The 18,929-nt window shown below is 38.2% G+C and overlaps 1 protein-coding gene across 8 annotated transcripts in view; it reads left to right on the forward strand.

Moving 5' to 3' along the window:
* The window catches only part of SSBP2 (single stranded DNA binding protein 2), a 122,006-nt gene extending 107,029 nt beyond the window's left edge, over positions 1 to 14,977 (forward strand). For all 8 annotated transcript variants that reach the window (XM_088653271.1, XM_088653266.1, XM_035100271.3 and 5 more), the window contains 7 exons: positions 435 to 470; positions 2,297 to 2,351; positions 3,181 to 3,251; positions 3,690 to 3,768; positions 6,017 to 6,045; positions 6,746 to 6,844; positions 12,823 to 14,977. In XM_088653271.1, the coding sequence (XP_088509397.1) occupies positions 435 to 470; positions 2,297 to 2,351; positions 3,181 to 3,251; positions 3,690 to 3,768; positions 6,017 to 6,045; positions 6,746 to 6,844; positions 12,823 to 12,852 (399 nt within the window). In that variant the 3' untranslated portion in view covers positions 12,853 to 14,977. The remainder of the gene's footprint in view (positions 1 to 434; positions 471 to 2,296; positions 2,352 to 3,180; positions 3,252 to 3,689; positions 3,769 to 6,016; positions 6,046 to 6,745; positions 6,845 to 12,822) is intronic.
* Positions 14,978 to 18,929: the final 3,952 nt, after the last annotated feature.

Below are 18,929 nucleotides of genomic sequence, written 5' to 3' on the forward strand. Positions count from 1 at the left end.
TGGTCAGGGATTATGGGAATTGTAGTCTCAAAACTTCTGGAGGGCCGGGTTTGAGGAAGCCTGCCCTAGGCTCTGTGGTTTACACCACAGCACCAACTGTGTTCCCTGCTGATTTATACAGAACATTTAAAACCACAAAATGCTTTCTGACAATTGCTGCATGGAAAAACCATAATAAAATGTCCATCTTCAGCTTTACTTAATATGATTTAAACAGTGGAAATGGCAGTAGTAAAGTGGCATTTATTCATTTATTTATATTTATTTTTAGGACATTTATAGATCACTTGATCACTGGTATTTTTTAAGCAGTGATTTGCTGACTTGTTCTTTCTAGAAACTATTTTTAAATTTCAAAATGAAGGATTTTTAAAAATAAAAAAATTATATCTCAAAGGGAATAAAGCTCAGTTTTCTTTTCTTTTCTTTTTCAGATACCATACTCTTCTGCATCACCTGGGAATTATGTAGTGAGTATGCTTGTGTGTGTCCGCTTATATATGTGCAGTCATTAGCATAAATGCTACGTTTCATTTGGGTTAAGAAATGGTTGTCCAGATGTTGAGGAAAACCCATGTGTATTGGTTGAGAAGCGAACAGCTGATCTGTTTTGTATCATTGTGTCTGCTATATATTTGTAGTACATATGTTGATGTTCATTAGTAAAACAGTTAACAGTCTTGCCAAAATTGCCCTGAATGCTGGGTTTTACTTCAGCATATGTTCTCTAACTGGTACAATGCATAGTCTTCAATAATGAAAAAGTAAAAGCAGCTGTTTTGAGGAACACAATTATGAGCTTGAATTTAAGAAATTACATTTGTATTGAAGGGTCTAAAAAGTATCTAACAGTATAAAATTTTGTGAAATATGAGAACATGTTTCACACTTTTTCTGTTCTGTTTTGACTTACCGTATTTTATTTTCTTCACTAAAACTGAGTGGGACTTGAAAACCTGATCTTAAGTGGCAGAATCACCATTGTAATCATGAGAATAATTGGTTTAGGGAATGTAGCTGGGTTTGTTATCTAAAACTTTTGTTACTAAATATTTACAACCAGTGATTTTAGAGGATTATTAGAACCATGTCATAACGATACACATAGCAGATAGCCATACTGGCATAGATTGGATAGCGTGACTTGGTTGTACATCTGACATCCACAATTGCCACCAGTCTCATCTTTAAAAGTAGAATCCAGTAGGACAGAAAAGAGAGGGGGAGAGAGAGAAGCCTGCTGTGGTTAAAGCTCTTTACCAAGCCCAGTACCCTGCATATTTCCCCTTGTGTGCTCATCAAGTCAATCATTTGAGCACGAAGGGGGCCAGATGAATGTGTGTGTGTGTGTGTGTGTGTGTGTGTGTGTGTGTAAAAGAGAGACGTGACCATGCCCACCATTTGCATCACACACACCCTGGGATGAGGTATTTGGGCTAAAAGAGGTTAGCCACCCCTGGTCTAGATAACTGGAGGTAGCAAATGTGTTAAGAACCTGCTGTGAAACCTTAATATGCTTGTGTGGGAAATATGTGGTTATCAAGCTTGTCAAATGTACTAGAATATTTAGGTGTGCAGGTGTGCTCTATATAGACTTATAGAGTGTACAAATTTGAACCTGAATTCACAATTACAAAGTGGTGACAAATTGGACATGTGAGAGAAATTACCAATTAAGATGTAAAAGTCTGTCTTACTGTTTCTCCCCCTAGTAGTCAGTAGTGTAATTTGATCCCCAGGTGGAATCTGATAAGGAAGGATCCACATTTCTTGGCTGACCTTGCTGGCTAAACTAAAACCAAATATTATGGTTGCCTTCTTATCCCCCTTGCTTGCTGTTTTAGCTACCATGTGGCTAATGCACTTGGGGTCCTTAACTGATTGGCATAAGGAAGGCACAAAACTTACACCCCTGACACTCACATCCTCCCCTCCCAACTTGGCTATGGTGCCCTTGGTGCTTCTACCAGTCATGGTTCAAGTAAGCTCAATCCTTGTTTGACTACTGTTTGGGAGATCTTTGCTGTTACTTTAAAAGCAATATAGAGATATATTTTCACATAACTGGGGAGTTCCACGTGTATGTAGAAATTGCTCTCTTATTTTTGGATAGCCTTGTTTCACTTCCAAATTGATAAGCACCCAACTATCTGAGTGAATGAATGATGAGATAAAATATGTCAATTCTGTCACGTGGGGAAACCCTTCAAAAGCATATTGTTTACTTCAGTCTCTTCAGTGATCCTGACTGCTCTTTTGTGTGTTTATTAATCAAATGGTTTGGTTTGGTTTTTAGGGTCCACCAGGAGGCGGGGGGCCACCGGGAACACCCATCATGCCTAGTCCAGCAGGTATCCCAATTTTAACCAGAAAATGTCAAAGCAATGCAAAATAATTTTTAAAAAATGTACTTCATTTTGATAAATACTGGAAATACATGATTTAGGCAACAAATAATTAAAACCCATACCCAGGTAAGAGAAATGTATGTAATTTTGTTTAACATTTCAACAATCACTTTAAGATTCTGAATCCCTTCCATCTTCCTATACATGGATGCAAATTATAATTTTATTCATTATGGAAGACTAACACAGCTTTATGAATCATTCTTTTTTTAAATCTGAATACGTTCCTTTGGTAGAGCATCCACAACAGGCACGAATTATCGAGAAGGCAGGAACTGTTTGCCTTTGGCCCAGAGCCAAATCTGGATGCTTGTTAAATCATAGCTGGTTCTCCTCTTCTCATTGTCATTGCTTCTTGCACAAACATTAGGGAAGTGCCTTCTCGTGAACCATTAATGGAGCAAGTAAAGCAGATTGGATATTGGTGCCCTTCAGTTTGAATACTAGTGGATTCTCATCTGGGTTCAGTTATTTAAAAGAAGGAAACTGCTGCTGGTCCATGCCTATGCAATATTTGCTCCTGTTTTCCTTTTAACATCTGCAACAAATCCCTTATCAAGCATTTGCTCACAGTCTAGCCAAATGCTGCTTATAAGCAAAATACATTACAGTTGATGTTAACAATAATGTGTACTGTACGTCCAATTTGAGAACAGTTCTGAAATGTGTTCTTCCGTGGCACAGTAAGCATGCCTTGAATTAATAGTTCATTGTGTTCACTGCCTGTTTCTTATTGAAGATGCGTGACCTCCTAAATATATTTTTGTTTCAGATTCAACCAACTCTGGAGACAATATGTACACTTTAATGAATGCAGTTCCTCCTGGACCCAACAGACCTAATGTAAATATCAGAAATGAAAACACATATTTAAATTGTGCAGCTTAAACACTAGTGTATGAAACATTATTCTTGTATGTCTTATCTCCCTTTATGTGAAAGAAAAGGACTTATATACATGCCAACATTGCTCCACTAAATTTTCATTAATATAGAAGTGTTTGCAGTTGCGGCTGCAAGGCCATACTCTGATGTAATGATGTTAACATAAATATTACTTATGTGAGTATCTCTAGTGGTTTAGGTAATTTCCTAGCTCTTTTTCTAGCTATTTCTGGAGATAATTATGTTTACTGTTTAAATACAATATTGACAGAAATAGAAACAAGATTGTTATTTATATTCCAATTTTTACCATGTGCTTTATTCTTTACCATAGATTTATTAAGTGGTGAAAGTTACTGAATAGCATGTAGTATGATGTATTTTAACTTTCTACAGTTTCCAATGGGACCAGGGTCCGATGGCCCTATGGGTGGACTGGGTGGAATGGATTCACATCATATGAATGGATCATTAGGTAAGAGTAATACATCTTGACTTCTTAACTCTGTGCTGAGAATTTGTTCATATCAGAATGTCTTCTTTTGAATTACTTCCATTACGTTTTCAAATTTTTCTTTGCAGCCAGGTAAGTTGATTTCTAAATGGCAATTCTCAGGTTTCTAGCAAAAAAACAACCTGAGGGGCATACAAAATATATATGGTCTACTTGGGATTCCTATCGTGCTTTATAAATTAAGTTGCATGTGTTTTAGAAGTTAGAATAAAACTGCACAGGTGGAAAGCCCCAACATGCTATGATTCTGCAGTAAGGTTTCATGATAACATGCCAGGAAATTTAAAAGTCCTGGAAGTTCTCTCTTTAAAGCTAAGGTGAAAATAAGATAAAAAAACAACTGAGGGTTGAGATACAAAATCAAAATACTGAAAGAACAAGGGCAGAGTGGGAAAGTCTGTATATGCGGAGGGGGGGAGCTTTTGCTCATTTAGCAACTGGTGGGGTATTTGCACAGGACTGTTTTACTTGGGTTGACCACTTCTTCCTCATCCATGATAATGCAACTTGTTTCATACAGAGATGTTGCCACAATACAGCAGACAGACGGTAAACAACTGTGACTTTTGTTCATTTACCATGAGCAAGGATATCAAAACAACAACTCCTCTGCTGGTGGTAGCATGCTCTGGGTGTGAATTTGCAAAAAAAAAAAAAAAAAGTCAAGCAGAATGCAGAAAAATGGCATACACCTTGTTTAAATTTACTCATCTCGGCTGTGCCAGCTTGAGCTGTAGCAACTTAACACAGAAACACAATAGGTAAAAAAAAGAGCATACTGTATATTCTCATGCAGTATATCATAACCTAAAAGGAAAAAGTTAAATACTAAGTAGAAAAAAATTGATTTTTAAAATGTAAAATATTGGATGATATATTCAGCTAAGCTTTGAGTAGACTGTAGGATTTAGATGTTTGTGGAATTATTAACTGGGTACTGGGACTTGAGCTGGAGGTATCCTACAACCTCCTTCCTGCCGTACCTTTCTCTAGTCCCTGGGAATCCACCCACTGAGCTCAAGTTGGTTCAGCTCAAGCAGGTATGTTTAAAGTTCAACAGACTCTTTATTGAGAACACATACACTGCCTCACACAGACTTCACACAACTATATAAAGAAAAGACCAACAAAAGGTTTCTTATATATACTTCTAATTGCACAGTCTACTTACTAGAAGTGGTCTTCCAGGGGATAATCCAACACAGAAATAATCCAATATTGCAAAGCACCAAAATAATTTCAAAAAGTAGTCTACTGGTCCAGGTCAAAACATTCACCCACCCTTTATATGCAGTTGTTTGTACTCTAGCACTGTAATTGCTTATTTATTCTATTTTATGAGTCATTTCCCATGTGACAACTGATTTACAATATAATGACATCTGTGAAACAGTTGCATATATAAAGTTAAAAACAATTGCATGCAGAAACATTTTTGGGGAAAAACTATAAATAGAAAAACAGTTGAAAGCAGCAACACATACATAAAATCAGTTCAAATCCAGGTCAGATATCCTGCCTGATATGGTGGGAGGGAGTTCCAAAGGTTAGGTGTCCCAGCTCTAAAGGACTGATTCTAACATCATGTGGAATGGGCCTCCTGATAGAATGGTATCTGAAGGATTCCTTGATAGGCTCCCCAAGCTTACCCTTTTGCTTTAACAATGACTTTAGCTAGTTACAGGTAGGTAGCCGTGTTGGTCTGACGTAGTCAAAACAAAAAATAAAAAAAATTCCTTGCAGTAGCACCTTAGAGACCAACTAAGTTTGTCATAGGTATGAGCTTTCGTGTGCATGCACACTTCTTCAGAGGCACACGAAAGGTCATACCTATGACAAACTTAGTTGGTCTCTAAGGTGCTACTAGAAGGAATGACCTTAGCTGAAACTCCTGGTGTCTGGGTCCTGTATTCACTTTTCCAATTCACGCTCTAGCCAACCTGAAATCTTGCTATATTTCCTGGTACCATACACCTAGCTTCTTACTACTATGAAACACCCACACCTCCCATTTCAACCTTTATGTGCCTAAGCCATAGCTGATAACTGATTTTATGCCTAAACTTGCAGCGTCATGCTATTGATACTGATTTAGTGGACCCATTGAAATTAAAAGGCTCGTAATTGTGGCAAAATTAAAGGTATTCGCGTTTGGAAAAGACTCAGTGATGAAATCCACAACTAAACTGAATCTTCATTTTAATTTTAGGCTCAGGAGACATGGACAGTATCTCCAAAGTAAGTATATATTTGATGTTTGGCACTGTTTTTCTCTAAGCAGATTTATTATGGTGGTTAAACACTTAAAAACAAACGAACACCTTGTTTAAAATGTAGTAGTTGTTATTGGATTATCAACACTTTGAGGGCATTATGCAAACAAGATTATCATTTATAGAAGGTTGAAACGTGTTCCATTTAATGGATTTAGCCTATTGATTTTCCGGAATATAAGGGATCATTTTCCTGATGATCTCTAATCACTTATCCTATTTGTGATCAATGTATTAAACTGCATGTACAGTCCAGACAGCTGCATTAAGTATGTTCAAAGCTTTCCCTCTTGCCATCCTGAAACTACTAAGTATAACCCCCATCAATATGCCACCTCACAAACCAGAAGTTAACACCTTTTGGGGACACCTTTTGATTTTTGGTTTGTAGCCAGAGGTGTCTTTAACAGGGGTTCTAAGAGAATCTAGCTATCTATTGGTGGTGAACTATGTGAGAGTATACATATATGTGGGTGTTAGAGGAAGAGCTCTTCTTTGGACCTCACATGGCAAATATAGAATATATGTCAATCACTCGTGAGAATTGAGGTAAGAATACAATGTGGCAGTGCTATGGGTTTTATATTTTCGTCCTTGAATTCTTTCATTTACATAAAACAAGAATGAATTCACACATTGGCTCTCCTGTTGTGTTCCTCAAATAGAACTCTCCCAGTAATATGAGCATGAGCAATCAGCCTGGGACCCCTCGAGATGATGGTGAAATGGGCGGAAACTTTCTAAACCCTTTTCAGAGTGAGAGTGTAAGTATTTTATTTTATTTTTATTTTTTGGTTGCTACTGAATAACTTTCACATGTTTATATTACTTTCAGTCCTTTAGAAAGCTTACAATCATGGCAATCAAACAAATTTGAACATAGCGCGCATCAGATATTTTTCAGAAGAGAATCGAGAGTTTGGCTGTTACAACCTTTTTCTTTTAAAAGCTTGTTATTTCCTGGCCATTGTTGTTATACCATCTACTTGAGCAAAATGTTTTTTGGTGTTTTTTTTGCACATTTTCCTGCAGTTTATTGTTGTGATGCATTTAAAGAAAAGATTGAAAATGGATTTTTGCAACCCGTCCATTTAGATGTTTGAGTCTATAACTTTCACACAGTTGGACTAGTTTATTTGGGATATGAAGGCTAAAGATGACTAGAAAAGATCCATAATATACTGAAATAGTGAAAGCATCATGCAAATGGCATACACAGGAACATGAAAAATGTATATAATGTGTGAAGATTGTAGTATAGACTCTGCTTATGGATAAAATGAAGCTTAAAATATAGATCTATCTATTGTACACCCACGCACCAATTTTTAGCCTGTTATCAGGTATTGTGCTAGGATCACCATACTTTGGCAATTCTGACAAATTAGCTGTTTTTTTACTTCCTTCTTTCCACAAGTAGAGATTGTCTTGATGATTTTGCAGAAAATGGTATAATGCTGGCATGGCTGTTCTCAAAAAGTTCCAATGTGTTTCTTCAACATTTTTCTGAACTTGTGTACAGAATTTATTGAAGAGGGCTGAATTCATAGTGAGGTATATATGGACCTGTTTGATACCTTGTTTTCAGCAAACCCAAAACGCATGTCCCCCCCCTGCACCCCACAGCCCCAAAAGCTCAGGGAACACAAGACTGCAGCCTTAAATCCATTCCCTTTCCTTTGATGCCATGCCAGTGGAAACAACTGCTTGTCTAAAGGCATCAAATTGAATATGTTGTGGATTGGGTTGTTTCCTTCGCCTTGCTTGGACCCAGCACACACGCGCACGCCAAAACTCTGAACTTACTTACTCAAACCGATCTACTGTACATGGATCGGAATAGGAACCCTCCGAATTGTGTTATGTACGGATATGGGTGATGGGACACACTGAGCCTCTCAAAGACAACAAACTTCCCTCTCCGTTTCTGGGGCAAAAGCACCCCCCCTCCTAAAAGCCCACTCACACCGCTGCCGCCGCCTCATATTCGGCAGCACTGGCGTCCTCTGTCTCGGCGGGGTGCAGAGCCCATGCTGCTGGCCTGGGCGACGGAGGCAGTCTCCGTGCCGCTGCCGCTTCCTTCCCGCTCTCGGCCGCTTCCTCACGCTTGGCCACCTCAGCGGGAAGGAAGGGGCAGCGCCCAGAGGCACCCGCAGCTTCTGATTGGCTGCAGGACCTTCCTGCAGACAATCGGAAGCCGTGCTGCATCGCACGGCTCCAGGAAGACACGTGCAGCAGCAGCGGCCTCAGAGGAGGATCGCCTCCTGCGTCCTCCTTCCCATAGCGGCCCTGGTAGCCAGGTGCCCTGGTGCCACCCAGCCCGGGCGACGATGGGCAGCGGGGCAGGCTGGCCAGCGGCCCTGCATCTAGGGGGGGCAACTGCCCCCCTGCCTACGCCCATGCAGACATTCAAAACCAACAAGCCTGCTATCCCATCCTGATTAGCCTCCCACAGACTCTGGTACCCCATAATTAAATACAATATACAGTACTCCCATAAAGATTACCTTACACTGCATTTAAAACCAAAATCGCATTTGGATAGAAACTGTTTCTCAGGCGGCTAGTCCTAGTCATCATAACCCTGTACCTTCTTCCAGAAGGCAGAATCTGAAAGAGATCATTTCCAGGGTGCGCACTATCCTGCGCTATCTCTGCAGCTTTCGTATGACACCTGGAAGCATAGATTTGATCCAAGGTTGGAAGAGTGCACCCAATTATTCTCTCTGCAGTCTTTACAACCCTAAGCAGACAATGCCAACCCATAATACTCTGTAGTCAGCATGCTTGGCCACACTCGCATCAGTCCCAGCCATCATGGCCTCTGATCACAGATAATGGAAGTTGTAGCTCACCATCTAGGGGGCACCAGGGTTGTGGTCCTTGCTCTTCCACCCCACAAATTATTAGGCTACTATGATGAAGCACACTTTGATGGGCAGGATGAGTGTTCTTTCCCATAGTGGGCATGCTGGATATGAAGAAAATAGACTTGCTACTGCTCGGATTAGTAGTCTTTAGTACATGATAGGAACATGAAGGCAGCGCACTATAGCACCGAGCAGATTAACTCTTAAACAGTGAGCTGTTCTTCTATTGTCATTCCACTGTTCCACAGAGTCATGAAAATGTCATTGACAGAGGTAGATAAAACTATAATTCAGAATGAAATATATTTGATAGTTGGGTTAGGATGGTTTGAGTTTTAAATAGGTAAACAGGTAAATATGTATTCCTGGGCATATTATATTCCTGGGAGCACTTCATTCATGTTGGAAAATTGCTGTAGCTGATCAACCCTTTGGATTGGAGAGCAGACGCACGATGCAGCAAAGAAATGGGCACGGGCTTGGATAGGATACTGCCTGGCTGTTTTGAGTTGCAAGGGGAAAAGGTGGGATATAAATATATAACTATAATTTAAGAATGGAATTAACTGTAATAAACACTTTATTCCATTTTTATCCCACTTTTCAGAAAGTGGGAGCCAGTGTGGTGTAGTGGTTAAGAGTGGTAGACTCGTAATCTGGGGAACCGGGTTTGCGTCTCCGCTCCTCCACATGCAGCTGCTGGGTGACCTTGGGCTAGTCACACTTCTTCGAAGCCTCTCTGCCCCACTCACCTCACAGGGTGTCTGTTGTGGGGGAGGAAGGGAAAGGAGATTGTTAGCCGCTTTGAGACTCCTTCGGGTAGTGATAAAGCGGGATATCAAATCCAAACACTTCTTCTTCTCTTCTTCTTTATCCCAAAGCAGCTTACAATAATAAAAAAATCTAACACAATAGGGTGGGGGGGTATGTATTTTCCTTTAGACCTAATTATTAAATAGTTGTACACTGGTAGAATGCCATAGTGATATCCTTGGATAATTAGCTTTTCATGTTTCTTCCTGTTCCTATTTTGTTGCAAATTAAAATAAACTTCCCTTGAGACACTAAAACATGAACTGTAACCTTGTTGTGTGTGTTATTTTTGTACATGCTCTGAGTGTGCTGTTCCATTTTCTCTCTCTTAACATTACCACATTGCCAAGTAATGCTATTTTCCCATGAGAACATAGGCAGTTGTCACTTATTATAAACAATATTTTCAAATATGCATTTGTTTACTTTCTACTATTAGTGGAGAAAAAAGCGGACTACATATCTGCAAAGAACCACAAATACTTCTACATTATTACTGCTGATTGCTGAATTGTTTTTAATGTTCTGAATTTAATATTTGCTTATGTGATTTTATTGTTTAGATAAAATTATTTTTGAGTTAACATTATACAAATTAACCTAAATAAAGAATTGGATGCTAGTACTGATAGGCAACAGGGGTGCATAATGCTTTGCCAAATAAACATTAACTCAATGCAGATTTGACTGATTAGCTAAACAGTGTGTAATAAGGAGAATTGTAGATAAAATTCATAAATTATTTTATCCATAGGCTACACCTGTTTTATTTTGTTTCTTGCATGATGCTTCCACTAGCTTTTCTATTTCATGGTGGATCTCTTCCAAACATTTAAAACCTTCTTGGCCCCTAAATACAGCGGTGCCTCGACTTACGAATTTAATCCGTTCCGAAGGCACCTTTGTAGGTTTAAAAATTCGTAAGTCGAAAAGCGCCATTGGAAACGTGATTTCCCATAGGATTGCATTGGAAACAGAAAAATTCGTAAGTCGAAGCAACCCCATCTAAAAATTCGTAAGTTGAAAAAACCCTATCTAAAACCGCCGCGGTTTCTGTTCGGATGTCAAGAAATTCGTAAGTGTGTGGCCATTTGCCCCATTCATAAGTCAAAAAATTCGGTTGTCGAGTCGTTCGTAGGTCGAGCTACCACTGTATGGCAAAAATTATGAGTTACTGGTATATTCCAAACTCTTCAAACAACATGATATAATTTTTTTGTTTAGGTCTGTTCTTTGAAATGCATCCCAACACTAGAAACTAACTTTTAGCCAATGGATGTCATGGCTATTGGCTACCTAAATCCAATGAAAAAAAGTCATTCTGAAATGGTTGAATTAAAATACGTTCCTGAGTACATTTGTGTTAGCCTTTTAAGATAATGATAAACAATAATGCCCTCTAGTGTTCATTCACAAATAATTTTTTTTTACCTATTGCACGGAAGGTAGATGTTTTCATGAGTCTTCAAAATATGCTCATACTTCATTCTTTAAGGTTAGATTTTGAACTCAAAATGAATCCTATATTTTAAAAAAAAATCATTTATGCTGACCCAGTTAATGGTTTTGCTCCAATTGGAATTAAAAGGTGCCGGAACCACCAATTTGAACTATTTTTGCTGAAGACGCATTTGATATACTTGCTACTTTGTTTGAATCAAGAGACCTAAATTTGCCCTAATTCAAGCAAAGTTTCATATTTCTAGAACTATTGTATGCTTTTTCATTGGGTGTCTGTCACAAATATGCCATTGTATGCATTAACAGTGAGAAAAATATCGCTACAATTATTATTTTTTACAAGGTGTAATTATTCAAAAATGAATAAAAACGATTTAATGTAAAATATGAGTTGTATCCAGCAGTGCCACTCAAGCGTATGGTAAAGTTTCCACCAGCTGGATGGGAAGGGGAACTGTTGTTGTTATTGTTGTTGTGCATATCCCCGACTCCACTGCAGCCCTCCCCTCCCCAAATCTGTTCTAGAGGATTGCAAGTCCCGGCAGAGCAAGTTGGGTAGAGGGGGGAAGGGGTATAAGGGGGATTGCCAAAAATGGCTTCCTTCCCCATTCCATGCACAGAAGACTTACTGTACGCTGAGCAACACTAAGGGTGTTGCTAAAAGATATAGCTCTTTTAGATTTAATCCAATAAAACTAAAATAAATGTAGTTGTCCTTACCTCACAATTCAGCATAATTCACTTAGAAATTGGATGGAACAAAATCAGTTTTGAAAAATGGGGAAGGGAGCTAAATGTATTGGCATGTGAAGTTATTTAATTGGATACATTATTTTGCCTACTATTATAAGTTGCCCTGATACTGCTACCCACTGACTTTCTACTTGGCTGATTTTAAGGATCTTAGCCAAGTGCTATGAATAAATACTGTGCTGCAAAGCTTGTGTGCTAGTCCAGGTTCTGTGGTGAAGTATGTGTGTATACAAAAGCCAAAGTATGTTTCTGAAATAATGCCAAATGAATAAGGTTAATCATTATCAACTGGTGCCCTAATACATGGACAGCTGGTGCCCTCTCTATATGTTGTGGAAACAACTCTGATCAGCCCCAGCCGGCTTGGCTAACGGTTAGGGATGATGGAAGTTACAGTCCAAAACATTGGGGGGCAGGTACCACATCAGCTCTTCTTGTCACAGAGAAAGAAAACAACACTATGTGCCAAACGTGTTTTGTGAAGTGCTGAACACAATTTTCCATAAAGTTTATAGAGATCACCAGCCCTCATTCACGCAAATGCTATCTTGCTAGTCTGCAAGTTCTTGTTTTTTTCTTTAAGGAATTCACCCAATTACAGATTTGTGACCTTGATAGTTGCTCTTATGGTAGCAGAGTGTTTTGTCTTACCAGAGACTACTTATATGGCTTCTGATACTATGGTAGTTAAGATATCTATATCTCTGTTAATTAGGAAGCTAGAAGTATGCACATGAGCACCGCATGAAATCATGACTGGGGTCATGAGAAACTTGCATTAAAGTCTCACTATTAGTGGATTGGTGAATTGAGTTGCTGCTAAAATGTGAATTCCTATTTTTCAGTATTCCCCCAGCATGACAATGAGTGTGTGATCCATTACCAAGTCTCTTCATGACGGCTGCACTGAGTTGGCCCTCTCCAGAGAGCTACTAAAGAAGAAAAATTACTCATCCCTGTGTACAGTTTAACAGAAACAATCTCAGCCACAGTTGGACCCACCATTCCCCCCACCCCAGCCATCTTTCCAGTTTTGTGAAGAAAGTGGGTCCTGATCTGGTTTCAGCAACTGTGTGGCACATCAGAGCTGCCCAAGACTGAACTGCAAACAGTTATCTGTGTATGTATATGTAGGGATAGGTGTATTATGTATGTGTGTTACAGAAACATAGATATGCGCACATACATATATAGACCTGCAGGACGTTGTAAAATATTATCACATGACATCTTAAGTAGAAATAAGAAATAGGGACTTTTATTCCATCTTTTTTCATGTTTACATTTTAACTACTAAAATAACTGCTTCCCTCTCCCCCATCTGAACTGTTCCGTGCTGTTTATATCACTGCTTTGTAAGTTATTTTTTTAAGAAGATCTCGGATAAGTTCTGTTTTTTGTCAATGTCTGCCATCATGGATAGGAATAAAACTGCTTTTAAGAGGGCTCTCTCTCATAAAGTTGTGTTTGATACCAATAACATGTGAATTGAAAACTACACTATCTCAAGAAACTGAAGAAACACATTAATCTTGCTTAACAAGTAAAACTTGTCCTTTGCCTACAAAGTGAGAAAAAAGAAAATGGAAGGGGTTCTTTTCTTGTTTCTTCGTACAAGCCTAATACTGCGACCCTAAACATATTTGCATGGTAATAAGCTCCACTGAAAAGTCAGATTTACTTCTGGTAATGTTGAGGATCAGGGTGCAAATCCTTCAATATTTGTTTTCAAGGGAAGTCTGAGGATATCTCAACTTCTTTATCTATGCAGAGAAATACAACATTACTGTGTTGGGCTCTGGTTTGATTGCTGTAGCATCCAGCAATAAAAGTGGCAGGTTTTGACTTTCTGCCTTTTGAAAAAATAAAATCTATTTAGTATGATCTTCCATAGATGTAGTAATAGATTTTTTTTTAAAGTTATAGATTCTATTCTAAGGCATGCTTTTTCTAACAGTCCACAATTGTCTGGTGGGATGACTGACACCCTAACTCCCAATTACCTGTTAGAAGTTAAAGGCCTATTAACCTTGTGTTGGGAGGGGAGGAAAGTTTCTTGCCCTTCTTCAGTGGCCCTTCAATCTCTCTTCTTCCTTACCCACTACCTGCATTTTCCTGTTATCTATAATCTCATCAGACTTCTTCCAATGTTTCTGAGACTATACAAATATTCAGATGACTTCATTTAAATGTAGCATCTTAAAGAGTAGCATCCTAAATGTAGCATCCTAAATACTAATAAATTTATTATGCAATAAGCTTTTCTAGACTAGAAAAAGTTTATGCCATAATAAATTTGTTAAGTCTCTAGTGTTTTTCAGGACAAAAACAAACAAACAACTTGGTTACCCCTTTGGAATGCAAGTCAGATTCCTTCGACTATCATTAAGGCCCAAATGACAGAGGAATTGCAACATGCAACGTACAGGAAGAGAGAGCAAATGTAAAGGGAAGTTGTGAGAATTGTTTCCATCCCTTTCTATCCCCTGGAAGCCTCCTTTGGATCATATCATCTTCCATGAATGGAAGGAGAACATAGATCCCAAGTACGTCATGTTTTCATCTACTCTGTGCCTAATTTTTCCACTTCTATTTGCACACTTCCCCAGTAAACCACATAAATTAAGAACTAATAATGCTGTATAAAACATCTAAAGACACTGCTATCTATAAATTTGTGTTTTTGTCTGAATTGTTTTCTACTCCCTATTAAGTCTTTATAGAGGCTGGTAATATAGAAGACAAAATTGAAATAGGACATTGTTTTCCAAATATTGTTTTCTTTCTAACATGCTAAGCATCCAGTTATACTGTGTCTTATAGTCATATGCAAGCCTTAAAGCCAAGCCCCCACCCTGCCTTCGCCCCAGAAAAGTAAATGTATGTTTAGGCTAATTAAGACACGAATACTTCCTTCTATGGGAATGCCGATAGAATTGTTTTAGCACAGGTCTACATATGGAAATTTTTCACACAGTAACAGATCAATGATATGGATTTTTTTTAAAAAAACAGAGAAAGGTGGGTAGTTAAAAGAGCACCTTCCTTTTTTGCATCCTGCTTATACATGTAAATCGTTCCTGAATAAACTCATATGAATTCATGTCTGTGCCTCTCTAGGTATCCTTCAAAAAAAGCTGTAGAGTTCTAGCTACACTTGTAATGAAATATAGTCTCCCTTTTGAAAACAGCGATAAATGTTTATAATAGAGCTTTTTCTAATCCAGATCTTAATTATTTGCAGGCTTTTAAAATGCCAGATGCAGACAGAGTATCAGGTAATGGAGACAGAATAGCAGAAGTAGACAAGTTATTCATTTTGGGTGGGCTCAAATATGAGTTTAAAATATTTTCTTTGTAATTGGCATGAGGATGGTCTGAAGGTGAACATTCTCTCTCCCCCCCCCCACATTTATTGCTGAACTACCGTATCTTTAATGTTCATAAAATGAGTTGTTGTAATTTACATTGCTTCTTCTGCCAGCACTTGCCAAGTAATATGTCTCAGCCAAATCTGGATAGACTGTTACATAAGAGTAAACCCCTAGCACAGTTCCTTCAAGCTTTTGTTTCTGTGTCACATTTGCCAAACTTATATCAGGAAGCCTGTTCATTTTCATCTGGTTTTTTTGTTTTGTTGTTGTTATCAGCTGAACATTTTCTTGCTACTTTCCTGGCTGATTTGGTACATACCCCAAATTCCTTCTGAAAGTTTTGTTGCCAGCATAACTGGCATCCTATAGGCACCTTATTTAGATGTCATTTAACATCCATAATGGACACAGCATTTCCCAATTGAGGTTTTTAAATAAATAAATAAGTGGAAAATTATTTAAACATATGGATCAAAATCCTGCTACAGTTGGTCATTAAGGACACCAAACACCAAATAATGGGTTTGACATTTTGGGAATGAGCCTTATGCTCAGCACCCCTTTGAACCCCTCATGTAAAATCCTGGTTGGCAAACCATAGTCTGCCAGTTTGAATGTAATGGCCAGCTACGGTTTCCTGCAAACCAGGAAATAACTCATCAAGCAGAACATGCAGAAGAAGGCAGAGAGGGAGGAGTAAGCACAGAAACATCAAACCATGTTTGGTGTTGCGTGTGAAATGACCCCATTGAAAGCAACAGGGATTAAATTAGTTATTGGCTAAAGCAAGTTTGAGGCTATTTGTAAGATCAAATTAGGTGTTTTGTATCCTTATGGATAACAACCTAGAATCTTTGCATCGAAAAGAAAAGTTGATTAAAAGTCTATAATCACTGTGATTATCTGCCAATATGTTGGGTGTAAGTGAGGCTATGGAGTTAGATGGATTTGATGAGGGAGTAGTTACTGTTAAGTTGCACCTTTCATTTGTGCCCTCACTTCACCTTGGTATCACAAGTTTTAGCCAATAACTATTGCACTGACTCTTCCCGAGTCCTTTAAATAACTCAAGTATTGTAAATTTGTACCCTGACTGCTATTTTCAAGAAATGCACAAATGTTTATGAGGGGATTTGGCATGCAACATTCAAGAATACCACCAAGCTCATGCTTAATGCTTCAGAAAGCTGTCTTGATTTAATTCATTGACAGTCACAATACAACTTCAGTAGCGGCTTAAATATAGTCTGAATTGTTAAGGGTGACTTTGATAAATACTGGGTAAAAGGTAAAGGTCCAGTCAAAGGTGATTATGGGGTTGTGCTCATATCGCTTTTCAGGCTGAGGGAGCTGGCATTTGTCCACAGAAAGCTTTCCAGATCATGTGGCCAGCATGACTAAACCACTTCTGGCCCCCAACAGAACACTGTGGCAGAACCCAGAGTGCACGGAAATGCTGTTTACCTTGCCGCCATAGCAGTACAGTACCTATTTATCTACTTGCACTGGTGTGCTTTCAAACTGCTAGGTTGGCAGAAGCTAGGATAGAGCAACAGGAGCTCACCCCGTCATGTGAATTTAAATTGCTGACCTTCTGATTGACTAAGCCCAAGAGGCTCAGTGGATTAGAACACAGCACCACCTGCTCCCCTCAAATGCTATGTATTATGCAGAGTCTTGTGGTGTAATATATCACTTTCCTTTAAATAAGCTGAAATTCAGGGCAAATATACACAGCTCTAAATTTTACAAAGTGTCTCAATTTGATTTCAAAGAACTAGAATTCTGAGCATAAATAAACTTGTTCAGTTCAGATGAACAACTTGAGTCAGTTGTGAGGCACACAAATACCTGCAACATTGGTATTTTGAGCCTTTGCACAACAGTGGCCCATGCTTTAAAAATAATAATGCAGAAACCTATGTATGCCTATATATAGTTTCTTGGAAAGAATTTGGTTCCCTCCCACCCCACTTTAGATTTGAGTAGTCCCATTTGAAACATGTTTTACTTACTTTGTGCTTAAGGTATGCATTCATATGAATACATAATCATATTTTATCACCAAAATAATAACTTTTATCCAGATTTATTTTGTTATTTAAATGTAAGATATGCAAGGAAGCTTCTCATGCAATGCGAGAATTTGCCATTGATGTTGTCAGATGTATTTTTGTTATACTACTTTTGACCAACATGGAAGTTTTATTTATAACTTGATACCACCCATTTTCTAGACACATTTGTGGGGTTTTTTGGGGGGGGGGTTTAAAGAAGTTTTTTGAAATTCACAGCAGTCAGATACTTTCCAATGATTTGATGGTAGGAAGACATTATCCTCAGCATCTTCACTTTGCATTATTAAATTGGACGTTGCTATCTTACTTTCAAAAATTATTATGCCTAAAATCAAACATGTAAGCTGGTAGACAGAAACAATGGAATTCATTGTCACATTTTTTTTTCTACTTTAGCATCATTATGTTTGGTCCATAATCTAAAGGGTTGCATCCAGAGTTGTGTGCCTGCACTAGGGCATTTCCCGTTTTCTCAGCTGCTGCTGCTGATGTTCTGAAGACTCTTCAGAACAGTGTATTATATGATGTGGGAGTTGTAGCTATGGAGAAGAGTGCTTTCCTTATGCAATTGGGACTTCTGAAGTCCTTGCTTAGACGTAGTATATTGAATTTTCAGTCAATAATCCTGTTTGTTCTAGATTATACCACAGACAATAATTAGAATGAGCATGATTCAGCCCATATTGCACACTTTTAAATACCACAGCTTCCATGAGATAATTGATCATGTTTGGATTTCTCTCATTAAAATGAATGGGACATAGAAGTGCTTAACTTTGGACCTGAACCAGCGAATATGGACATGATATGCATGTAGTATTCTCCAAGTTGTAGATGTATATATCTAATGAATTATGAGATAGATGCTGCTTGCTGATCAGTTCCTCTACACACTTATATATATATATAAAGACACAAATTCCTTCTTGTTGTTTATAGACCAAAAAGTTAATAGAATTTCACTTTCCCCTATTCTATAGTCCAGCAGTTCCTCACATGAAGTGCAGAAACTTTTATTAAAGGTTCTGTATTTTCACAGTCTTTATATCATTTTGGCTTTTTTATTATTACTGAATAAACAGTATCGAGACAACCACAATAAAAATTATTTTTATAAGTACTTTACACAAAAATCATTTGCAAAATCTTGCATGGAAGCCAATGCATGCCCTGTTTACAAGAGTATTGTAATGCTTCTAATTACTTTTTATCGAGCAAACTACTATCAACAGAAATAATCCAATTCATACAAGCGGTCGTCCACAAAAATGGCTTATTTTGAATTCTTGGGCTTTCCTGTCCAAACAACACAAGAGTTATGCCAGTCTCAGAAAGCGAAGAATTGTCATGTGCTTCCAAAAAGTGCACAAGCAGGAAGGCAACCCCTTCCCCCATGATGTTTTCGCAACATCTGGCATCTGCTTCAGTTAATGTCAATGTTCCATTAATTAATAATGGCTAATAAAAGTAAATGGATACCTTTTATGATGTCATATTTTC

Source organism: Zootoca vivipara, chromosome 10, assembly GCF_965207765.1.
Source record: "Zootoca vivipara chromosome 10, rZooViv2.hap1.1, whole genome shotgun sequence".
In the NCBI taxonomy this organism is placed as follows: Eukaryota; Metazoa; Chordata; class Lepidosauria; order Squamata; family Lacertidae; genus Zootoca; species Zootoca vivipara.